At 40.8% G+C, this 22512-nt stretch overlaps 3 protein-coding genes across 3 annotated transcripts in view; 1 reads left to right on the top strand and 2 right to left on the bottom strand.

Moving 5' to 3' along the window:
- ALKBH1 (alkB homolog 1, histone H2A dioxygenase) overlaps positions 1 to 14620 on the bottom strand; it is a 26018-nt gene extending 11398 nt beyond the window's left edge. The window contains exons 1-3 of the mRNA XM_006746741.3: positions 14438 to 14620; positions 11580 to 11688; positions 7784 to 7946 (exon numbers count right to left, since the gene is read on the bottom strand). Of these exons, the coding sequence (XP_006746804.1) occupies positions 7784 to 7946; positions 11580 to 11688; positions 14438 to 14620 (455 nt within the window). The remainder of the gene's footprint in view (positions 1 to 7783; positions 7947 to 11579; positions 11689 to 14437) is intronic.
- Positions 14621 to 14693: 73 nt separating this feature from the next.
- Positions 14694 to 22196, top strand: SLIRP (SRA stem-loop interacting RNA binding protein). Its single transcript, XM_006746740.3, has 4 exons — positions 14694 to 14821; positions 18115 to 18173; positions 21528 to 21635; positions 22088 to 22196. Exons 1-4 carry the CDS (start codon positions 14725 to 14727, stop codon positions 22157 to 22159), a joined length of 336 nt encoding a protein of 111 aa, XP_006746803.1. The 5' UTR covers positions 14694 to 14724; the 3' UTR covers positions 22160 to 22196.
- A 155-nt stretch (positions 22197 to 22351) lies between these two features.
- The window catches only part of SNW1 (SNW domain containing 1), a 32552-nt gene continuing 32391 nt past the window's right edge, over positions 22352 to 22512 (bottom strand). Inside the window, exon 15 of the mRNA XM_081829702.1 lies at positions 22352 to 22370. Within this exon, the coding sequence (XP_081685828.1) occupies positions 22352 to 22370 (19 nt within the window). The remainder of the gene's footprint in view (positions 22371 to 22512) is intronic.

The following is a 22512-nucleotide window of genomic DNA, read 5'->3' as shown; positions in this document are numbered from 1 at the left end:
GACCCTGAGGGTCCTGAGACCACACTGTCCCACGAGGGTTCCACCCCCCACTTAGCCACTGGAGTTATGTCCCTCAGTGGAGCAGACTTCTAAAAGTTCCGATTTTGTGCTCCGCGGCTCTATCACTTGCCAGAAGCAGCGATGGAGGCCCCTCCCCCACCGTTTATCCTCCCGAATATCGCCTCGGATTCACTTCTCCACACGTCCTACCTTCCAGAAAGTGGTCGCTTTTCTGTTCAGAGAGTTGTTGCTGTTCTTTTCTTCTATCTCCTGTTGAGGTCGTAGATGTTCAGAATGGTTTGATCCCTATCCAGCTGAATTCCTGAGAGGAGACGAAATCCAGGTCTCCTACTCCTCCGCCATCTTGCTCCCTCAATCCAGAACCTGCATTTCTTTTCTTTTCTTTTTTTTTTTTTTAAAGATTTTATTTATTTATTTGAGACAGAGAGAATGAGAGACAGAGAACACGAGAGGGAGGAGGGTCAGAGGGAGAAGCAGACTCCCTGCCGAGCAGGGAGCCCGATGCGGGACTCGATCCCAGGACTCCAGGATCATGACCCGAGCCGAAGGCAGTCGCTTAACCAACTGAGCCACCCAGGCGCCCCCAGAACCTGCATTTCTAATAAGCTCCCAAGAGATGGGGATGCTGAACGAGGGACCACACTTTGAAAAACACTATTCTAACCAAAATTAAAAAACAAAACAAAATACCTTCCATCTTTTTAGATCAATAAAGGATTATTTTATTCTTGATGGAGAACTCATACTATTAAATCAAAATGAGATCGATCTAAACAAATAAAGGTAACAACAATGAGGCTCTAAAAAGAATTCAGGGGGCACCTGGGTGGCTCAGTCAGTTAAGGAGTTGCTCTTGATTTCGGTTCAGGTCATGATCTCAGCGTTGTGAGATCAAGCCCCATGCCAGACTCCACATTAAGGATGGAGCCTGCTTGAGATTCTCTCTCTCCCTCTCCCTCTGCCTCTCCCCTCCACCACCCTCTCTAAAAAAATAAATAAATAAATAAAAATAATTCAGAAAGCAATGCTATTTTAGACATTCGATATAGTATCACCAAGCTGCTTTTCCATCAAGAGTCAGTCTAATGTTCTTTAAGAATGGGGCATACACTGGGTGCCTGGGTGGCTCAGTTGTTAAGAATGGGGCATACACTATTAGAATTAACAGGTTTGTGGTATTGTTAACAATAAAATCATCAAAATCATAGTAATAATCAAGCATGAATAGAATCATCCTATATTACACCTTTTAAAATTTGTTCCTTTTTTAGAAAACCAAAAGAACATCTCTTTTCTACCTTAATTGTATCACTATAAGGAAGGCTCTGGGCTTTGCCTTGTATTATTGAAGGGGACTGGTTTAAGGGTATAAAACCATTAAGCCCAGGCCACCTAATAAAAAGGAAAAAAAAAGCTTAAAGACTTGTGTAGTGAAAGAATAGTTGTGATCATTGAGTGCACCATTTTGAGGATGATTCTATACACACACACGTTTTGTTTACACAAAAAACATGTCAGACCCATGTAGGTTTAAGATTCCACCCCTCTGTGAACATAATTTCAATTCTTTTCTTTGTATGGAATTTCTGATAGGAAAGTAACAATAATTATTAAGACTGGCCTTCAAGATGTGAGAGCAGGACTGGCCAACACTAGCTACTTCCTGTCTCAGCACTACTTAGGGACCATTCTGGTCCCTGTGGGCTTTGGGTAACAAAGATTTCAAAAAATTCAGTCTTGAACACTGAATAGTTTAAGGCCAAAACCAAGTTTAACGCACTCCCAGATGATTTTCAAGCAGGAAATACTGACAGATTAGTAAGGGGGATGGGCTGTTTTCTTTTTAAACCTGACTTGTCCAGAAGGAGGCCAGGAAGGTTCAGTGCCAATAGAGCTGCCATATCCACTCCAAGAACGCAAGGGATATGTTGGCACCTAACTTTAAATCTTTATCCAATTATCCAAAAGAATGTTTCCAAGCAAGTATGACCCTGATTATTGGTTCTCACTGCAAACAGAAAACACGCTATGCTCCCTGCCCCTGCTGTGGCTCCAAGCACTGGCAGGAGGACGGGTGAGCTGGCCACCTTCTCCCCTGGTGAATGTGCCCACACAGCAACTTGCTCACTTTCTGTCATGGATAAGTGCTTTATGTAAGTGCTGGTATTTCTCTCAGCAATCATGTCCTCTAGTGCTGCTTTCAACTGCACCCTAACTGGGTGGAAATGAACTGTCCTGCCTGTCCACTCTTTGTGCAGTGGTAGTTTGAGTGTCATAACTAAGCACTGGAATTTCCTTTTCTTCCTTGCTTCAAGGGACTTTAGTGAATCATTATGAAAGCAAAAGTACTCAGGGCAGAAAACGTCTAAGGTTGTTTATGATAAAAAGCCTTAAAAATCCTATTACAGATACTTGTTTTTTCAATCATTTTTTTAAAGTTTTATTTATTTAAGTAATCTCTACACCCAATGTGGGGCTCAAACTCATGATCCCAAAATCAAGAGTTGCGTACTGACTGAGCCAGCTGCACACCCTGCTTTACTATGGTCTTCATGTGTAACTGACACATCTCCCTCTCTCTGACTTCACTCCTAAGCTCAGTTTCCTACTTCCAAAGGCATACTGGACATCTTTGCCGGGATACTCCACACGCATTTCAAAAACATTAATCCCCAAGCTACACTAAGGATTGTCTCTGCTCCTTCTCGTCCTCCAATCCTATTTCCATTAAAAATCTTGGTATAGGGCGCCTGGGTGGCTCAGTTGGTTAAGCGACTGCCTTCGGCTCAGGTCATGATCCTGGAGTCCCAGGATCGAGTCCCGCATCGGGCTCCCTGCTCGGCAGGGAGTCTGCTTCTCCCTCTGACCCTCCTCCCTCTCATGCTCTCTGTCTCTCATTCTCTCTCTCTCTCAAATAAATAAATAAATAAAATCTTTAAAAAAAAAATCTTAGTATATAATGTTACAATGAACATGGAGAGGCAGATATTTTTTTGAGACACTGATTTTTTTTTTCCCCTTTGGATATATACCCAGAAGTGAAATTGCTGTATCCTCTGGTAATCCTATTTTTTTTTTTTTAAATAACAGTGGATTTTTTTTTTTTTAAGATTTTATTTATTTGACAGAGAGAGAGGGAGGGCGCACAAGCAGGGGGAGCGGCAGGCAGAGAGAGAGACAAGCAGACTCCTGCTGAGCAGGGAGCCCGACGTGGGGCTTGATCTCAGGACCCTGAAATTACGATCTGAGCTGAAGGCAGACGCTTAACCGACTGAGCCACCCAGGTGCCCTGGTAATCCTATTTTTAACTTTTGGAGGAACCTCCACTGTTTTACATAAATAATTGCAACAGCCAAGACAAAGAAACAACCTGAGTGTCCATTGATGGATGAATGGATAAAGAAAACATGATACACAACATATAAATGAATACTATTCAGCCATAAAAAAGGAAATCCTGTCATTTGTGATAACATGAACCTTAAGGGCATTGTGCTAAGTGAAATGTTAGGGAAAGATAAACACTGTATGATCTTACTTGTATGTGGTATCTAAAAAATCTAAACTTGCAGAAACAGAAAAGATTGAAAGCTGCCAAAGGTGAGGGTAGGTGGGTGTAGATAAATAAGTTCTGAGAATCTAATGTAAAACATGGTGACTATAGTTAACAAAACTGTATTGTGTATTTGCTAAAAGAGTAAATCTTATTCTCATCACGAAAAAAAAAATTTATAACTATGTGAGGTGACTTAACTTACCAAGATAATCGTTTTGCAATATATAGATATCAAATCATTATACACCTCGAACTAATATAATATTAGTATCTAGGAATAGGAGTATCTTTGTTATTCACAGTGGGCCCTATGACCACAGCTAAGTATATGCTAAGGAGATGACTCAGGATGTGAGCTTGTCAGGCTAGAAAGACTAATCATGTGATTAGAGGGATTGAGGCTTTCAATCAAGTGATACTAGCTAAACCTCAGGGGCTGGGTAAAAATCATGTGACTAATAATTTAATCAATCATGCTTAAGTAGTGAAGCCCTCTAAAAAAAAACCTGAATCCTAGGTTTGGGAGAGCTTCCTGGGAAGGTGACACATCTTGATTCCATGGAAGCTCTGCGTTCAGGACCCTCCCAGACATCACCCTACATGTTTCCTCATTGGGATGGTCCTGATTTGCATCCTTTATAATACAACTGTAATTGTAAGTATGATTACATACTTGAATTTCTTTCTTAAATTCTGTGAGTTGTTCTAGTGACTTATGAACCTGAGGGGGTCATGGGAACTCCCCTGAATTTGTAACCAGTTGGTCAGAAGTGTGGGTAGCTTGGGATCTCCCAAACTTGTGGCTGGTGTCCTAAGTCAGGCTGGCCTGGTTGGAGACCATGGAGACCATGCCCTCAACTTGTGATGTCCTTGTCGACTCTGAATGCTGAATGACTGCATCAGAACTGAACTGCAGTACTGCAGATGAGAAACTGTAAGAGAAGTGCCAGGATTTCTACACTCAATCAGAAAACAGACTGAAGAGGGGTGCCTGGATGGCTTGGTCAGTTAAACATCTGACTTTGGCTCATGGGGGCCCTGGGATAGAGCCCTGCATCAGGCTCCCCACCAAGAGGGGAGTCTACTTGTCCCTCTGTCTGCCGTCCCCCACCGCCCAGCTCATGCACGTGCATGCACTCTCTCAAATAAATAAAATCTTAAAAAAAAGAAAACAGACTGAAGAGGCATGAGAACAGATACAAGGAGACACGCTAGGAGGCTAATGCGGTAAATGATGGTGGCTCAGACTAAGGCGGCCGTGATGGAGATGCTGAAAATTGATTTTATTTATTATGATGGTAGCCCTCCTGTATTTGCTAGAGTTGGATTTAAGATTTTTGAATGGCTGTATTGTGGCTGCATTCTACTGCTGGGGTATGTCCTACTTGATTTAGCTGATCTCTTGCTGACAGACACTTAGCTTGTTTCTCATTTTTTCCCATTACGAACAATGCTGCAATGAAGCTGCTTACACCTAACTACTGTCATCTTGTGCAAGAATCTCTAGCTACACTATTCACTCACAATAAACTCTGAACAAAACAGAACTGAGGTGTCCTACTTTTGTGAACAGACTTATTTTTCCCTCTAAGTTCAAGTATTTCTTCATTTCCTACTTCAAAGTTTCTTCTTCCTTGACCATAGAAACCTAGAAAGTTAAATGCAAAGGATCTTTAGAGGGCCTCTGGCTCAGCAGTTCTCAATGTGGGTATTATGGTCAATAATCAGAATCTCTAGGGAATCTTCTTCAATGACAGACCCTCTCCCTTTCTGACCTGCTCTGGGAAAGTGGTGAGAGCTGACGTACTGTCCAGGTGACTCCAACCATAATCTAATCACCTGAAATGGCTTATCCAGTCCAATCCCTTTGTTTCCCAGATGAGGAAACCAAAACACATATCACACAGTGACAGGAGAACTAGTGTCCTAATCGATTTTCGATGCCACCACTTTCTTCCAACCCTTGACAACAGAAGGTAGGACCACCACATTTTTTATTTTTACTAATTCGCAAGACAAAAAAACCAAAACAAAAAAACAAAAAAAGCCCCTCATCATTGTTCACAGGATGATTTATTAAAGAGGTTCATCTGAATTATCTTAGAAGATGACAACTGGGACTTCTGCAGTCATTTGTCAGAAGGAAAAAAATCAATTACTTGAAAACACAGGGTGGTTTAACCTCAAACTCTAAGCTCTCTAATTTCACTCAACCAGGACCTTCCTTTACTTTACTCTCAGTTCTAAAGAAGACATCACTAAGAGCTTATAGAGGGCATTTCCCACTGCTCCTGTCTTTCTCATAACCTGCAGACCAAGAAGGCTTTAAAGGAAAACCAATGAATTTGAGTTTTCCTTTCCCCTTTCAACTAAAGGAAATCTTCTATTTCCCCTGTTGGAATTAGTATGACAGTTTCTGAGAACAACCATTAGAGATCCTAAGTCCAAATAGAACACACAAAGCCAGCACAGTGGTTTTAATGGACTGTTGTGAAGATTTCTTTTTTTTTTTTAAAGATTTTTTTATTTATTTATTCATGAGAGACAGAGAGAAAGAGAGAGAGGCAGAGGGAGAAGCAGGCTCCCAAGGAGCAGGGAGCCCGATGCGGGACTCGATCCCAGGACCCTGAGATCCTGACCTGAGCCGAAGGCAGACGCTTAACCATCTGAGCCACCCAGGCGCCCTGTTGTGAAGATTTCTTGCATATTACCTTGTTTAATCCTCACACTGCTAAATAGGGAAGGACTACTATGAGGCATAGAAAGGTTAAGAAACTTGCTCAAATTTACATACCTAGTAAGTGGCAGACCAGGGATGTGAACCCAGGAGATCGGACTCTAGACCTAGTGCTTTCCGTCACTAAAGCCTTTATAGTTTGGCCCTAGCCTACTTCTTCTGCTTCATCTCTTGCCAATTCTATCCATCACTTCCAGGAAGCATCTTCTATAAACTACCTCCAATCTGGCCACCTGAGTGACTATTCCCATAATATCTTATAAACTCTATCTCTGTACCTGCCAAACTATTTAATTATATGTCTCTGCCCTCAACTAACCTACAAATTCCTTGAAAGCAGGAACTGTGTCTTATCTGTCATTGAATCTCTAACACTCAAGCACAGTATCCGACGCATGGTAGAAATTCAATAGGTATTTGTTGAATAAACACATGAACTCCCACATTCTACACTATTTCACAGAACAACTTACTCTGCCTTGAATATTACCTCTTTGCTCCGTCTGCTTTCTCTACCCCAAACAGCCTTCTTGCTCTTCTGATAGGTAAACTCCTAATCATTTTTGAAGACCCAGTTCAAATGGACAGAGGAGAAAGAGGATAATAGACCCAATTAAAAAATATTTTCTTCTTCTTTGACACTTCTGCCTAGAGGAATTATTTCTCCCTCTGGCCCCCATAGCATTTTTCTAAACACTTACTCTAACACTTTCTAAGCTCTGTTAGAATTATTCCTGTTGACACTGAGTTCCTGCCATAGACTATGCACTCCTGAGTACAAAGACAGTGTCCTATGAATGGTTTATCTCCAGTGCTTAGCATCATGCCTGGTACACAAGTAACCCTCAATAAATATTTGTGGAATGATGGGGCACCTGACTTTAAAAAATTATATATTTGTGAATGAGTAAAGGTTGATTCAACATTAAGGTGCAAACATTAGTTCTCATGAGGAATAACTAAAAAACTGCTAGTAGCACTGACTTCATCTAGGAGAGTAGAAATAAAGAGCTTTTAGTGTTAAATTTTTCCAGGATATCACAAGTCTTCAAAGGAACTCACATTATTTTTTTTAAAGACTTTACTTTTTTAAGTGATCTCCAAACCCAATGTGGGGCTCGAACTCACAACTCCAAAATCAAGAGTTGCATGCTCTACCATCTGAGCCAGCCAGGTGCTCCTGGAACTCACTTTAAGTAGAAAAAGGGCTGAAGCTGAATGAAAATGGACCAGCTGATGATTAATGAGGATGGACTCGAGATTCAAGCTATGATAAGGAAATCTTCAAAATGGATCTCAATTGAATGTAACTGTCAAGCATCTGTCCAGATGTTCCCAGGGGAAAGAATATAATTGTGCTGTTTTTGCATGGAAACAAGGAAAAAAACAGGTCAGTTACTTTCACTGCATTGCTCTGGAGTAGGTCCCCTAAAGATATGCAGTGAGCCGAGTTGAATACAAACACTTACCTCAGAAACTCTTTGCTCTGTTCCCAGAGGTCCTGAGTCTCTTCTTGGGTCATGTGCTTGTCTAGGTTACACACATTTGGTTTCTGGGAATATAACTTAAGGCATTGCTTCACCCAGTGCCACTGGTAACCTGGGAGGAAGGGGTTTGGGATAAAAATAAATCCTATACAAAAGGACAGGTGGGGAAAAAAGGAGAGGAGGAAATTCTCCATCAGTTATTGAGATAATTTATTTTTGTTGACATCCTTATACCCACTACTTTATTCTCTATCCCCTTTTGCTCATGTTTTGTGGCTTCCACATTTATAAGTAAATGTTCTCATTCCTATTCTCCAATTTTAGAGGAAGGGAAGAAAGAAACAAATTCTCAAGAGAAACAAATATTCCACAACCATCAACTGTTACCCCAAAGCGAACTTTAGAATTGGTAATGTCAAAAGTCACTGCTCAAATCTGCACCAGGTATTTATCGTTTATAAAGGTGGTAGCTGCTTCCTGCAATTACTACCTGTGATAGCTCAGCATCCCCCCTTGGCCTTCTTTGTTTTCCAGTATCTGGCTAACAATTCTTATATTAAGTTCCCTCAGCTAAAATAACTGGTGTGACTTCTGCCTATGATTGAAATCTGACTGACAGAACAGGGAAGAAAGAGGCTGTGAAGTACATCCGCTCAGTATGGCATGACGCAGATACCTACAGCATGTGTGCTGAAAAGATCTCCTGGGACCTGGGAAGTAATCTAATGTCATTCTTCTCCTGTGGCGAAGACGAATAACAATATTTAGCTGGAATTCTATGCAGGGTAAGGATCCATTTAACAAACACACACTATGTACTTTCTTAAGAATTAGAGATGGGGGCGCCTGGGTGGCTCAGTCGGTTAAGCGGCTGCCTTCGGCTCAGGTCATGATCCCAGGGTCCTGGGATCGAGCCCCATGTCGGGCTCCCTGCTCAGTGGAGAGTCTGCTTCTTCCTCTCTCTCTGCCTGCTTGTGCTCTCTCTCTATCTCTCTGTCAAATAAATAAATAAAATCTTAAAAAAAAAAAAAAAGAATTAGAGATGAAAAACTGTCCTTAGTGAAGCCCCTGGAGACGGGACAGCAGAGACTGTTACGCAGACAATGCCTTGTGGAAGCCTGGCTATGAAAGGAAACAAAGGTTGAAGAGCAGTCATGGAAGAATAAAGAATTTAAGGGGAGAGTTTATGATTTTTAGGGTTGGGAAAGGCCGAAGCATGCTTACAGATAATGCGAAAGAACCAGCAGAGAGGAACTGGTTGAAACAGAAGAGAGGAAAGGAGCAGAGCAAGGTCTTGAAAGCTGGACAGGGTGAAAGAATGTGGGATCGAAAAGGTGAAGGGCCTGGCTTTTAACAGAAGGTATTCCTCTAAAATTGGAGGACAGGAGTAAGAACATTTTTTTCTGAGTGTGGAGGCCACTTCTGCATTTCATGCACCAGCAAAATTCTCCAAGTAATTTAGAAGTGTGACAGAACTGTCAATATTTTGAGAGGAAAAAAAAAAGATATGAAAAAACCCCCCAACTTACCCACTTATCAGCATTATTTCACAAAATAAAGATTATAACATTCCCTAAAATATCAGATTAAAGGAAGAATACCGCTGACCCAGTGACAGGAAAATGAAAACCTTTTTAGGCAGTCCACTCTAGACAACTGTTGCCTTTCTTTTATTGAATTTGCCTCCTTTTAATTTTCATGCATTGATCTTAGGTTTGAACACACAGAGCAACCCCCAAATTAGTTTCTCATTCTTCAAAAATACCTCTAGCTTTCTAGCTAACATTTATCAATCATTTACTATGTGCCAGGCATGGGCTTAAGTACTTTACAATGTACTCACATTTAATCTTCACAATAACCTTACAAAGTGAGCACCTTTTTATACACATTTTACTTATCAGGAAACTGAGACCAAGAAAGATTAAGAAACTTGCCCAAGGTCATATAGTGGATGGTACAGCCACGACTTGAACCCAGGTAGCCTCATGTCAGAACCTTGGCCTTAACCACTAGTATATAATGCTCCCATCCCTTTGTGTGTATGACAACCTTTCAAATGTTGGATGCTGTCAGGTTCCCTCTCAGCTTTACTCTTCTTTCAAACCCATGACTTCCTGCTCATTCTTTTAAGGACAGGTCGTGGTTACTCAAGTTCCTTCAAAACAAGCAGAATCCAGAAGTAAACACAATCCTTCTGATCAAGTCTGAATAAGAGACGGTCATTTCCCATGTTCTGGACATTACACTTCTATTGAATACAGCTTCAAATGTCAGGGAAGACAGAATGAAGTCTCTAAGGACATAATGAGGTACCAACTCACAAAATGTGGCCTAAGTGTGAAATCCTAGAAAACCTCAAAATCAATACACCTATTTGGACAATAGATAAACCAAAGTGGGATTGATAACTCTGTGGTCTTAACAATTTGTTAAGAAAAGAGGGCATGGAAACAGAGAAATAAGGCCTTGAAAACAGGAGGTAGGCCTGAAAGGTCAAGGGCAGCCTTCAAGAACAAAAAGTACATAAAAGACTACTGGTGATGCACGCTCCTCATTCACCCAAACTCACGGGAAGCCACGCTTTCATACATAAAAGCCATCATTTGACTACTCTTTCACGAAGAACTGAAGTGCACGAGGCCTTTTAGGGAAGTATTGAAACTGTTATACCATCCTACGTTATTAACAAATATATCAGTGGTCATAATGTATTAAGAGCTGTAACACAGACCTGGCCCATGACATAATGAAAATTAGTATTTTTTAGGGATTTTTTTCTTGCTTTTAATCTGTATTTGAAATCACAAAATACAATGTTAACATTATGTCCTCTCCAAGAAAAAGGATGACAGATAAAAGATTATTTGACCAAATAAGGCATTTCTGTATTTTCTTTTTTATTTAATTTAATTATTTGAGAGAATGAGAGCATGAGAGGGGGGAGGGTCAGAGGGAGAAGCAGGCTCCCCACTGAGCAGGGAGCCTAATACGGGTCTCGATCCCAGGACCTGAGCTGAAGGCAGCTGCTTAACCGACCGAGCCACCCAGGCACCCCTCTATTTTCTAAATAGTTCATAATATTTAATCTACAATGGCCCCATGATCCTAAAAGAAAAAAAGATTAAGGGTGCTTGGCTGGCTCAGTCAGTAGTATGCGACGCTCATCTTGGGGTGTGAGTTTGAGCCCCAAATTGGGGGTAGCGTTTACTCAAAAAAAGATTAAAAACATTACCCGTTTTTCATTATGTTCTTAATTTCTAGATCTGTAAGGTGAGCTACCCAATATTATTTAAGTTCAAAATGCTAAATTATTTAGTCTATTAGGGCTTCTGATCTCATTAACTAATGTTCTTTTCAAAAGCTCAGCCTTAATAATAGCAACAATTTTTAATTTGGTTTTTTTTTTGCCACACGAGAACATAGAGATGTTGTGATTAGAGCGACCATTATGAATTGTTCCATCATTCAAAGCGGTTCTTCTGCCAGAGCAGGTGTCTGGAGTCGTGGCAGGGAGCCCAGAGTCAAGGTGCTCATTTTTGATTTGTACCTGGTGTGTCATTTTCTGCACTTAAGGTAGGCACAACTGACTCCTGTTCTAACCTTTGGGAATGCTAAATAAATGGAAATCTTAGATGAGGCAGATTTAAAAGGAGTTTGGGAGTGAAATATTTCTGTGTTTAGTTTTCCCCTTTGTCTATTTACCTGCTTACAACTCCTCTCCTGAAATTAGACAAATGATTATATGATTTTGTCTTCTGAGGTCAGCCGCACTCACCAGGATAGCCTTGGAGTCCATAGGCTTGCCACTTGCTGACTGGCTGAAGTCCTGCTCTATGTGCATCGTGGTCACTGACGGAAGATACACTCAGCTGAGATCTAACCACCTGGCAGGAAGGAAAGAGAAGTTGGAGTGCTAAAACTATTTTGCAGGTCAGATCTGAGAATCTCAAACTTCTAAAGATATTTCTGGTATGAGGCAAAATTAGGAGTCCTAAGTCTGGGCTCCTAAACTTAGTTCTACCATTTACTTGATGTAAGACTTAGATAAGTCACTTAACTTCTTAGAGCCTCAGTTTTTTCATCTATATACTAACAAACACTAGAAAGCAATATAAAATTAAGCAGTATGAGAAGCAGGCTGATTTTGGCCTTCAAGACTACCTTTTTGTATGACCCCACACCTTTGTGGATTTCTTTTAAGATCTAAATCGTGAGAGATGTACTGAAATATCCTCAAAGTTCTGTTCACCTCAATTCAGCCCAACAATAATGCTTCTGAGGCACTTGTATACAGTTGGTGTTTAAACAGACCTATGAGGAACATCAGGCAGGGGAGGTTAAGAGAATGCTCCAACCAGACAGAACAACTGTTTCAGTAAAACTGGAAACCCTGTTTGCTGAAAGTATAATATTTATTCTCTTTTAGATGAAACTTCAAACAAGCTCAGAGCTTTTGCCTTTGTTAATTACTGAGAAATTAAGTCTTTCAGGGGCTCATGAAGTTTTCTTTGCATATAAGAGCATCTTATGGATGGCTCATTAAATAGGTTAAGGGATCCAATATTCAGTCACTAAAGGACATTCGGAAAACAAAAACCTTTTTTCCTCCATTAATAATAAACTTAAGAGTCTGGCTTGCCTTAGTTATACATCAAATGTTCTCTTCCAAAAAGATGTATCTCTTATCCTATCAACTTCACCAAGTGTAGAGATTTCCAGAAAAAAATACCAACTAGTTGCTGTGTATTACCAGTCTCTGTAATCAAATGGCTATCTGGAACTCTCTGAGAGGCCTGACCAGCCAATTGTTTCAGGTACTGATAAGATGTTTTTATTTCAAGCATTTTACAATGATCTCTCAAATAGACCATACTTAATAATGCACTGTAATTCAGCAACACCCTCATATCTGAAGTAAGTCTGTGGACCTGTTCTCCATGCTAAGCTGAAACAAACCTCTGAGTCTTTAAAAAAAATCCTGCTTCCACCCTTGTCTGTTAGCCATCACTTTCTCCACTGCTCATCAGTTGCTCTCATAGCAACTTTCTTCTCCAGTTTGCTACTTTCAATCTGTTTTGAGCTTAAGAACTAAACACCCAAGTCTTTTTTTTAAAGGAAAAGACAGAGAAGGAGAGCACAGTGAGAGTGAGAGGAAGAAGCAGACTCCCTGCTGAGCAGGGCTCATGATCTGAGCCAGAGGCTTAACTGACTGAGCCACCCAGGCGCCCCTAAACACCCAAGTTTTTATGTACTCAATGGATAGTGTATTTATTGAGTCCTTACTGTTTTAGATACGGTGCTAGACAATATTTTCTTCTCAGGGACTAAAAGCATTTTTTTTTTTTTAAGATTTTATTTATTTATTTGACAGAGAGCGAGACAGTGAGAGAGGGAACACAAGCAGGGGGAGTGGGGGAGGGAAAAGCAGGTTCCCCGCTGAGCAGGGAGCCCCAATGTGGGGCTCAATCCCAGGACTCTGGGATCATGACCTGAGCCGAAGGCAGCCGCTTAACCGACTGAGCCACCCAGGCGCCCTGATTAAAAGTATTTTTAAGAGACAGAGAGCTCGTGCAAGCACAGCAGGGTAGGCAGAGGGAGGAGAGAATTTTATGCAGGCTCCATTCTCGGTGCGGAGCCTGATGTGGCACTCGACATCACTACCTTGAGATCATGACCTGAGCTGAAATCAAGAGTCAGATGCTTAACTGAATGAGCAACAAAGGCGCCCCTTCTAAAAGTATTTAAGTATTGCCGCAAAATATAGGCAAAAGGAGCTGAATGAGGATCTGACCCATGTACATTATTCTTAGAGAGCTGACTTTCTGCATGCTATTCTGACAACTCTAAGACCATTTCTGCTAACAAAGGAAGTTCCTAAGAAGCTGAGTTCTAGACAAATACTGTGCTACTACAGCATTCCAATTTTGAGAGCTATACTAAATAATCCTTCATCCAGCCATCTGTGGACAACACCAAGGCCAAATTAAGGGACCAGGGATCCTCAGTGTTACAGCGACTGTAAAGAAATTACGCATTATAGTATAGCTGCGATTTTCCCTGTGCCCCCTGTCCTCCTTTATGTTGCTTTTCTTACTTTCCATGGGGAAAGGTAGAAATAATGGATAGTGTTTGGATTCGTTTGCCTTTTACTTTCAAACGTGGAGAAATCATCTCAATCTCTCAACGCCCTCTTTCTAAAAGGGCCCAGAGACGACAGGGACCAGTTTTATGGACAACGGCTTAACCAACAACATCGATTCCTTTCTGTTCAGGGACTACTCGGGTAGTTGTTTTTTTCAAGCTGCAGAGCGCTATCCTAACATCTACGAATACAATGTATGGGTTTTTACACAAATCGAAGTAGAGATGCAAATGGACAGTTAATGTTAGGAATGAACACCAATTCCCAGGCACTCTTTGAGGCCGCGGCCACTAATGGCCGCGTGGAGAAACCGGCAGCACAGCTCTTCACCGCCAAAGTGTGACGCTTCGTGGACAGTTAAACTCCGCGCCCACTGAGAGCGGGAATTACTCAATAACAGTCTGGAAGCGAAAAGAGGTGAGGAGGACCCTGAAGCCCCTCCAAGAGCGAGGCGAGGCGACCGGGGGCGCGGGTCGCTCCTCTGTCCGTACCTTGCGGGCACCAGGCCCCGTCCCGCGGGCTGCGTGGGCCGCCGAGAAGTCAATGACCGCTCCCAGGTCTGCGGTCCCAGGGCGGCTCTGACGGTAGAAGCGGAAAAGCTTCCGAAAGGCGTCCTCCCGCGGCTCTGCCGCCAGCGTCGCTACAGAGCCCACGGCCGCCGCCATCTTCCCCATGTCAGTGTCAGGCCTCTTCTGACCCGGAAGCAGATTGCGTGCCCCAGATTCGCCAGAGTCTTCCGGGGTCGCGACCACAGGTCACAGAACCCCTCGATCTAAAAATGGCGGCTTCTGCAGTGAGGGGTGCTGTGGCGCTGCGTACGAGTATTAGCCGGCCCGTGGCTTTTGTCAGAAAAATTCCCTGGACCGCGGCCTCGAGTGAGTGATGGAGACGTGTTTGGGGCGGAAGTTTTAGGTACAAGCGATCCTCAAGAAAGCACTGCTTTCGGCGGAATACTTAAGTCAGCGTGGTGGCTGTATTAAGAGCTGTGGCTCCTGAGCAAGCCAGTGAGCAGAAATAAAAAATTGTTTTCAGTGAATCGTTCAGGGATGCCCCTTGAGCTTTTCCGGCACGTATTCAGGGTCTCCTGCCTTTCCAGAGTGACTCGGTGGAACGTTCGTTCCTTGAAAACTTAAGATTTACGATTTAGAAGGGATTATTTTGACAGTGGTGTGAAGGATGGATTCAAACTGGCAAGATTGAAGGCAAGGAGACTCGCTAAAAGGCAATTTCAATAATTTAGGCCAAAGACGAGGACCTGAAATAGGGTAGTGGTGAAAAGGGGGCCAGATTCACTTATGTTAACAAAACAAAATCAACGGTTTTTCGCGATGGCTTGAATGGGGTCAGAGTACGGGAGGGAAAGGGAAGAACGACTTCCAGGTTTTTAGCGTTGGAGAATATCGTGGTTAGAATGTAGGGGAAGCAGGTTTAAAGAAGATGAGTAAAGTTTAAATGTGTTGAGTTTGAGAAAAACCTGTGAGGTCTCCGTCAGGCAGGTGAACAAAGGAGATTGTGTATCATTGATTGAGAAGTGCACTTTGAAGCCATGCTGCCTAGGTTAGAATTCCACCTTGGCCATTTAGTAGTTGTGTAACCGTTTCACGGGAGGTAATTTGGGAAAAGGGCTCACCACTGTACCTCAGTTTCGTCTATGAAATGGAGTCAGTAATACCTTCTTGACAGGATTTTTGATTGGATTAAATGAGTTTATATGTAAACCACTTAGACTTGTGCTAGATACAGACTAAATACTCAATAAATGATAGTCGTTTTTGTGATTACTATAATTGAAGCTCATGGGAGAGGCCTAGGCTGGAGATAGAGGGTTGGGAGTAATCAGTATTGAAATCTCTCACCAACATTGATTTTTGTCAGTTGCAGTTTTGAAAAAAGGTTTTTACATTTGCTTACCAAAAATTAAAGATCCACGGTCACTTTTGTAGGTATTCATGTATCAGGTCATCTCCCTTAAACAAAAGAATGGAATTGGGGATTACTTACCTCTTAGCTTTTGTGGCCCAGGTGTGAGTAGTAGAATGGGAAATAGATTGGTTTGGGCCCCACCTTCTTAATACGTAGCAGATGAAGATCTAGGCAGTACAATGTCATGCTTAGGCCCTGTGAAACTGTGTAAAGGCACAGGGATTTCACCTTCATCTTGCAGTTGCAAGTTTCCAGACCATAATGGGTTGGTTTAAAACTCATAAAAAGAGTCTGTGTAACATACAACTTAGAAGCAGTTTCAGTTCATTGATACATTCAGCAAATATTTCAGGAGTATCTGTTTGTGGTTGGCATTGTTCTTGCAGCAGTTTTCCCGTAGCACTTATAGGTAATTGGGAAGAGGGTTACCTTCCAGAGCTCGTTTGTTTTGGAAGTGAATGTTTTCTAGAATTTTTAATACCTGGTTTAAAACATGCATATTTAACACTATTTTGTTTAGTGTTAAACAACATGTTTGTCCTGATGCTGATCCATGAGGTCCTGAATTTGCTGAATGGTTTGACCAACTGTTAGAGCTCTTAAGAAATTTAGTCCCCGTGGGTTGTTGAAGGATTACTAGGCATTTATTTATTCAGCAAATATTGCCCTACTGTGTTCAATTACTGTTGACATAGTGGACTCAACACTCAGGGAGTTTATGGTGTAGTGGTGAGGGTGAGGAGACTTAAAACAGATACAGGCAGTTGTTGAACCAGTGAGGTTTAGATGAACTAGGGGAAAATAACCCAGTAATACAAAATATAGATCAGCGAAAGTATAAGCACTGCAATTCAGAAGAGATCAGGTAGTTTTTTAAGATTATCTACTATGCATCTTTGAGGCCTCACAGGGATAGTACATTGCCTTGTATTGCAGTAGAAGCCCAATAAAATAATGTTCAGTGGATATATTTGGCCAGGGTCCTGAAGGATAGTTACAATTAAGCAGCAAGAAATAGGATTACTGACATAGCAAGGGGAAAGAATGACAGGCAAAGATGGGAATCCATAGGACAGATACATAGAATTTCAGTTGCCATACTAGAGAGTAACTATGGGCCAGCAATGGGTAATAAGGCAGGAAGAGTAAGTAGGGTCATCTCAACAAATTTTAGAGTGTCAACTATTTAACCGAGTGTAAACTTTATGAAAGGGAAGTAAATTGAGCTTTTATTTGAAAATCTCTAATATGGCTAGCAACATACTTACTGTATTTTAATGATCTGTCTTCTGTGTGAGTTTCTCACAGGGATTATTATCCATGCACCTAGTACAGTAACTGATGAAGACATTCATTATCTGCTGGGAGTGATGAGTATAGTCAACTCAGCAATTTATTTGTGTATGCCCCCACCCAATCATCTCCCCAGATCTCTGGCGCATTGCAGCTTTATACAGATGGTTCCTGACTTACAATGGTTTGATTTACAGTTTTTTGACTTTACAGTGGTGTGAAAGTGATAGGCATTCTAAAGAAAGTATACTTCAAATTTTCAATTTTGATTTTTTTCCCATGCTAGTGATAGGCAGTATGATACTCTCTTGTGATGCGAGGCAGCAGCATCAGCAAGGTACAGTTCCCAGTCAGCCATGTGATCACGAGGGTAAACAACTGATAGACTTACAGCCATTTTGTCCCCATATAACCATTCTGGTTTTCATTTTCAGTAGTCAATAAATTACATGAGAAATTCAATACTTTATTATAAAATAGGCTATGTGTTGGATGGTTTTGCCCAATTGTAGGCTAATGTAAGTGTTCTGAGCATGTTTAAGGTAGGCTAGGCTAAGTATGATGTTCAGTAGGTTAGGTGTATTAAATGCATTTTCAACTTAGGATATTTTCAATATATGACAGTTCTATCAACGTAGCCCCATCATAACTTGAGGAAGATCTGTAGTCAATACCATAGCTACTTCCTAAATCTTAAGGCTTCAAGGAAATGCAAATGGTAGTTCCTGTTCACAAGAAGTTTGGGGACTCGAGGTCCCCAGTCTAGGATGGAGGATACAAAATACATTAACTACTTTTTTTTTTTTTTAAAGTAATCTCTATGCCCAACGTGGGGCTTGAACTCAACCCTGAGATCAGAAGTCACATGCTCTACCATCTGAGCCAGCCAGGTGTCCCAAATGTATTAACTAATAAATTAACTACTTTTAACATGTTTTCTCCTCCTATACAGGTGAGCTGAGAGAACACTTTGCACAGTTTGGCCATGTACGAAAGTGCACTGTACCCTTTGTGAGTATTATCTTTTAAAAAAATGTTATCTTTTAATTATTGATCTTCTAATTTTATCCTCGAACTCTTGACTGTTTGTTAAAGCATATCAGCTTATATGACTTTTAATGGAGTGAAGCTATTCATAGTGTTTATTGATAAAATTGTGGGTGATAGTGATTAAAAAGTAAAAAAAGCCTTATCCTGTATAACAAATTACCACACACTTTTTTTTTTTTTTTGAAGATTTTATTTATTTGAGAGAGAGAGAGGGAAAGCACAGAGGGAGAAGGAGAGGGAGAAGCAGACTCCCAGCTGAGCAGAGAGCCTGATGTGGGGCTCGATTGCAGGACCCTGAGATCATGACCAGAGCTGTAGGCAGACGCTTAACCAACTGAGCCACCCAGGTGCCCCAAATTACCACACACTTAATGACTCAAAACAACACACATATATATTAACTCACTGTTTCTGCAGATCAGAAGTCTGGGCACAGCCTTGCTGGGTCCTCTGCTCAGGGTCTCACATAGCTGCAGTCAGGCATGAGCTGGGGCTTTGGTCTCATCAGAGGCTCAAAGGCTCAACTGGGAAAGACTGATTTTCAAGCTCTCTCAGGTTGTTGACAGAAGTCATCTTTGAACTGTAGGACTGAGATATCTACTTTTTTTGCTGGCTTTCAGCTTGTAGGGACCTGCAGTTCCTTGTTACCTGGCAGGTGTGTAGGCTGTCTCCCAGCATGGCAGCTTACTTCTTCAGTCATCAGAGGAGTTTCTCCATTCTGTTAAGACTGCCTTGTAACATAGTCATGGGAGTGACATCACATCACCTTTGCTATATAACCTGATCAGGGGAGCAGCATCCCATCACTTTTGCCATATTCTTTTGGTTAGAAGCATGTTACAGGTCCCTCACACACCCAAGAGGAGGGGGTTATTCAGAGGGTTAACATAGTGGGACATGTGGAGATCATGGAACTATCTTAGAATTCTGCCTACTCCAGTATTATAATAAGGACTTGATACTAGAGGATGATTTTATCATCAAACTAATTGGCAGAGAATATCTATTTTAAACTTTATCCTTATTAAATTGAGTATTTTTTTTTTTAGTGTTTTTATATTTGTTATATTTTCTTTGCTTTCTAAGGAAGATTTAGAAATCAGTTTCTAAATTTGTTCTACTTTATCCTGGGCTGTATTTGTCTGGGGGCTTTCTAGAATTACTGCGTTTTTGGGGGTGGGTTGGGAGTACACTATAGTTCACTTCAGCTGCTTCACTAAAACTGCCCCTTTTTTCCTCATGGCACTGAAAAGGCTATGGGAAAATATTAACCTAAAGTAATTAAAATTCTTAACTCTTGATTTCATGTTAGTTGCATTCCAGGGATCTAATAGATTACTCGTCTCTGGTGCTAGTGAGGGTATAGGGAAGCTGGCACTGAGATTGTTCAGAAGTTTACTTCATTTCTGAAGGGTAGTTTGGCAAAATCAAAACTAAGAATTTGCATTTGCTTTGATCTAGCAATTCCATTTTTAGGAATTTATTCTACAGAAATGGTGTGGTCAAGAATGTTCAAAGCAGCATTGTTTAATAATATAACTGGAAGGAACCTAAATGTTCATTAATGGGATTAAATAGGTATTAATTCATTGATACAGTGGAGTTTTAATAGTTGATTAAAAGAACGAGGCACAACTATTACACAAAAATGTTTATAAGCTTAAAAACTACAATTTTACAAAGAGGATGAAATTTCTCTTTTTTTGATGAGCATTAAAAAAACTTCTCCTGGGGCACCTGAGTGGCTAAGTCCATTAAGTGTCTGACTCTTGATCTCAGTTCAGGTTTCAATCTCAGGGGTTGTGAATTCAAGCCCTGCTTTGGGCTCCACGCTAGATAGGTGTGGAACCTACTTAAAAATATCTCCAAAAATAGTAACACATTTTTCTTGGTTGCCATTTCATTCTTAAAAGTATAAGCAAGATTATTTAGGACCTGGAGTTAACATCTTAGATTTAAACAAAAGAAAACTTTGATTCTTGCTAAAACTAAGTAAAATGTAACAGGAGAAAAGTTTTTTTTTTTTTTTTTAAGATTTTATTTATTTGTCAGAGCGCACAAGCAGAGGCAACGGCAGGCAAAGGAAGAGGGATAAGCAGGCTACTACTGAGCAGGGAGCCCGATGTGGGACTTGATCCCAGCCAAAAGCAGATGCTTAACTGACTGAGGCACCCAGGCGCCCAGAAATCCAGGTTCCTGTATCTTAGATACATAGTACCTAAGTTTTACATAAACACAAATTTTTTAAGGCTTTTACTTACAGAAATGGCCATATGGAAGTAGAGGAGAAATTGTAGCTATCTGAGGTAAGAAGTGAATCACTGGGATATTACCAGAAACTTTTACTGCAGTCTAGGTTAAGACTTAAAAAGTCACCTTTTAAATATGGGGGCAATTTCTAAAAATTTGGTTTGGGGGGTGGTGCAGAGCACAACATAACTTTGTAACAAAACTGATGAGGTACACTGAGTGAATAGACATCTTTATATCCGTTCTTAAGTAGTCGGGTTGGTCGGGTGGGGGCAGGGTGCATCCAAACACACTAGAATCTTTTCCACATGTGCTGTGTATAGATTGGATGATAAGCACTCTGCCTTTTGCACAAAGGGAAGTAGCGTTACTGTAAGTCTGGAGCTAGGTAAATAAGGGTAATGTATATATATATATTTTCTATTTTTCATTAGGACTATATAATTATAATGGTAGTGGTGGTGATGAGCGTAATTGGTCTCCAAAATTACCAGAAATGAACTAGGTTTTGAGGCTTAATTTTTTAGTTTCTAAAAGTGAGGAAGTAAGAGGGTTTCTTTATGTGATCAAAATGTCCCTTTATTGGGGCACCTGGGTGGCTCAGTCGTTAAGCATCTGCCTTTGGCTCAGGTCATGGTCCCAGGGTCCTGGGATCGAGTCCCGCATCGGGCTCCCTGCTCCGCAGGAAGCCTGCTTCTCCCTCTCCCACTCCCGCTGCTTGTGTTCCCTCTCTTGCCGTCTGTCAAATAAATGAAATTAAAAAAAAAAATTAAAAAAAAAAGTCCCTTTATTATTGTTAGTGTAGTTTGTATCTCGAATGACAGAAACCTCACTACCCGTATTTTACTTCTTCCAATGGCAGCAGAAAAGCAAAATGTTAAGATTAACACAAGGGTTAACCTTTGATAACTAGGAGAGTAAGTATGTATCAAAGCAAGGTTTTTGACATTTATTAAAATGTCAGTTATCCCATTTTGGCAGATGAAAAAGTTGGTAATTTGATTTGGAACTTATGGAAACTTTCTCCAGTTCATGATTAATCTTTTCTAAATTTTGAATTTTTAGGACAAAGAGACTGGATTTCACAGAGGTATGGGTTGGATTCAGTTTTCTTCAGAAGAAGAACTTCAGAATGCACTACAGCAAGAAAATCATATTCTTGATGGAGTAAAGGTAAATATTATTTTTCTGTATAACATCATGAGCTTTCTGTATATCATCAGTTTAGAAGGTCAGAAGTATGGAATGAAAAGGACATTGGGAGATTTGTAACTGAAGTTCCCTTAATATTGGTTAAAGAATGGTGGTGGTGGTAGAGTGCCCGTTCTGAAATGTCTGGGGAGGGTAGTTTAGGAAGACCCTTTAATAGTTAGCAAGGTATATTCTAACACAGAACAGCAGTTTACTTACAAGGTAAGGAGACTGGGGTTGAAATCCTGGCTTTGCCACTTACTATGCAACCTTGGGTTAAACTGATTTAGTCTTAAGACCAGGGAACAAATAACATCCTCTTGACTTACTGGTGCTGACTCCCTCATAAATAGGCAGTCTTAAAGTGGCAATTTTCAGTTGAAAGTTTTTGCAGATACTGTCTTTCCTTACAATGCTTATTTGATTTTTTTTAGCTCCACGTTCAAGCTCAAAGACCAAAAGTTTTGCAAGGGGATCAAACATCTGATGAAGAGAAAGATTTTTGAGACTATTACTACCTATTAAAGTAAACAAAATTAAAAATTTTCTCTAAATGTTTTTATTTGAAACAAATAGTTGCACCAAGCAAGAGCTTACTTTCCCCACTCCAAATTAAAACAGAGCGTAATAGGGGCAAACGTCATTTGGCAGGACAGTTCCAGTATGTGAACATCCTACTCCCTGTGGTTGGGGCAACTTTATTCATCAGCAGTCATTCTTACACAAAATATTAACCCCAAAGTACTAATGTCACATAAAAGGAAGTGGTCTTAATTTCATGTGTGGGGCAGTATGTTCTATAAATGCCAAAAGGTAGGAGAAGCACAAACACAACCCACTCTTTAAAAAAAACTAAATA

The sequence above is a fragment of the Leptonychotes weddellii genome, chromosome 9, assembly GCF_054177405.1.
Source record: "Leptonychotes weddellii isolate Sample4059 chromosome 9, ASM5417740v2, whole genome shotgun sequence".
Lineage (NCBI taxonomy): Eukaryota > Metazoa > Chordata > Mammalia > Carnivora > Phocidae > Leptonychotes > Leptonychotes weddellii.
Note: the sequence above shows the minus strand (reverse complement) of the source record. Positions and strands in the feature narration are given on the sequence as shown.

Coding starts and splice junctions, on each gene's coding strand:
- SLIRP (XM_006746740.3), top strand. CDS start 14,725: ATGGCGGCTTCTGCAGTGAGGGGTGCTGTGGCGCTGCGTACGAGTATT. Junction 14,822..18,114: donor TCCCTGGACCGCGGCCTCGA/GTGAGTGATGGA, acceptor CCTCCTATACAG/GTGAGCTGAGAGAACACTTT. Junction 18,174..21,527: donor GAAAGTGCACTGTACCCTTT/GTGAGTATTATC, acceptor TTGAATTTTTAG/GACAAAGAGACTGGATTTCA.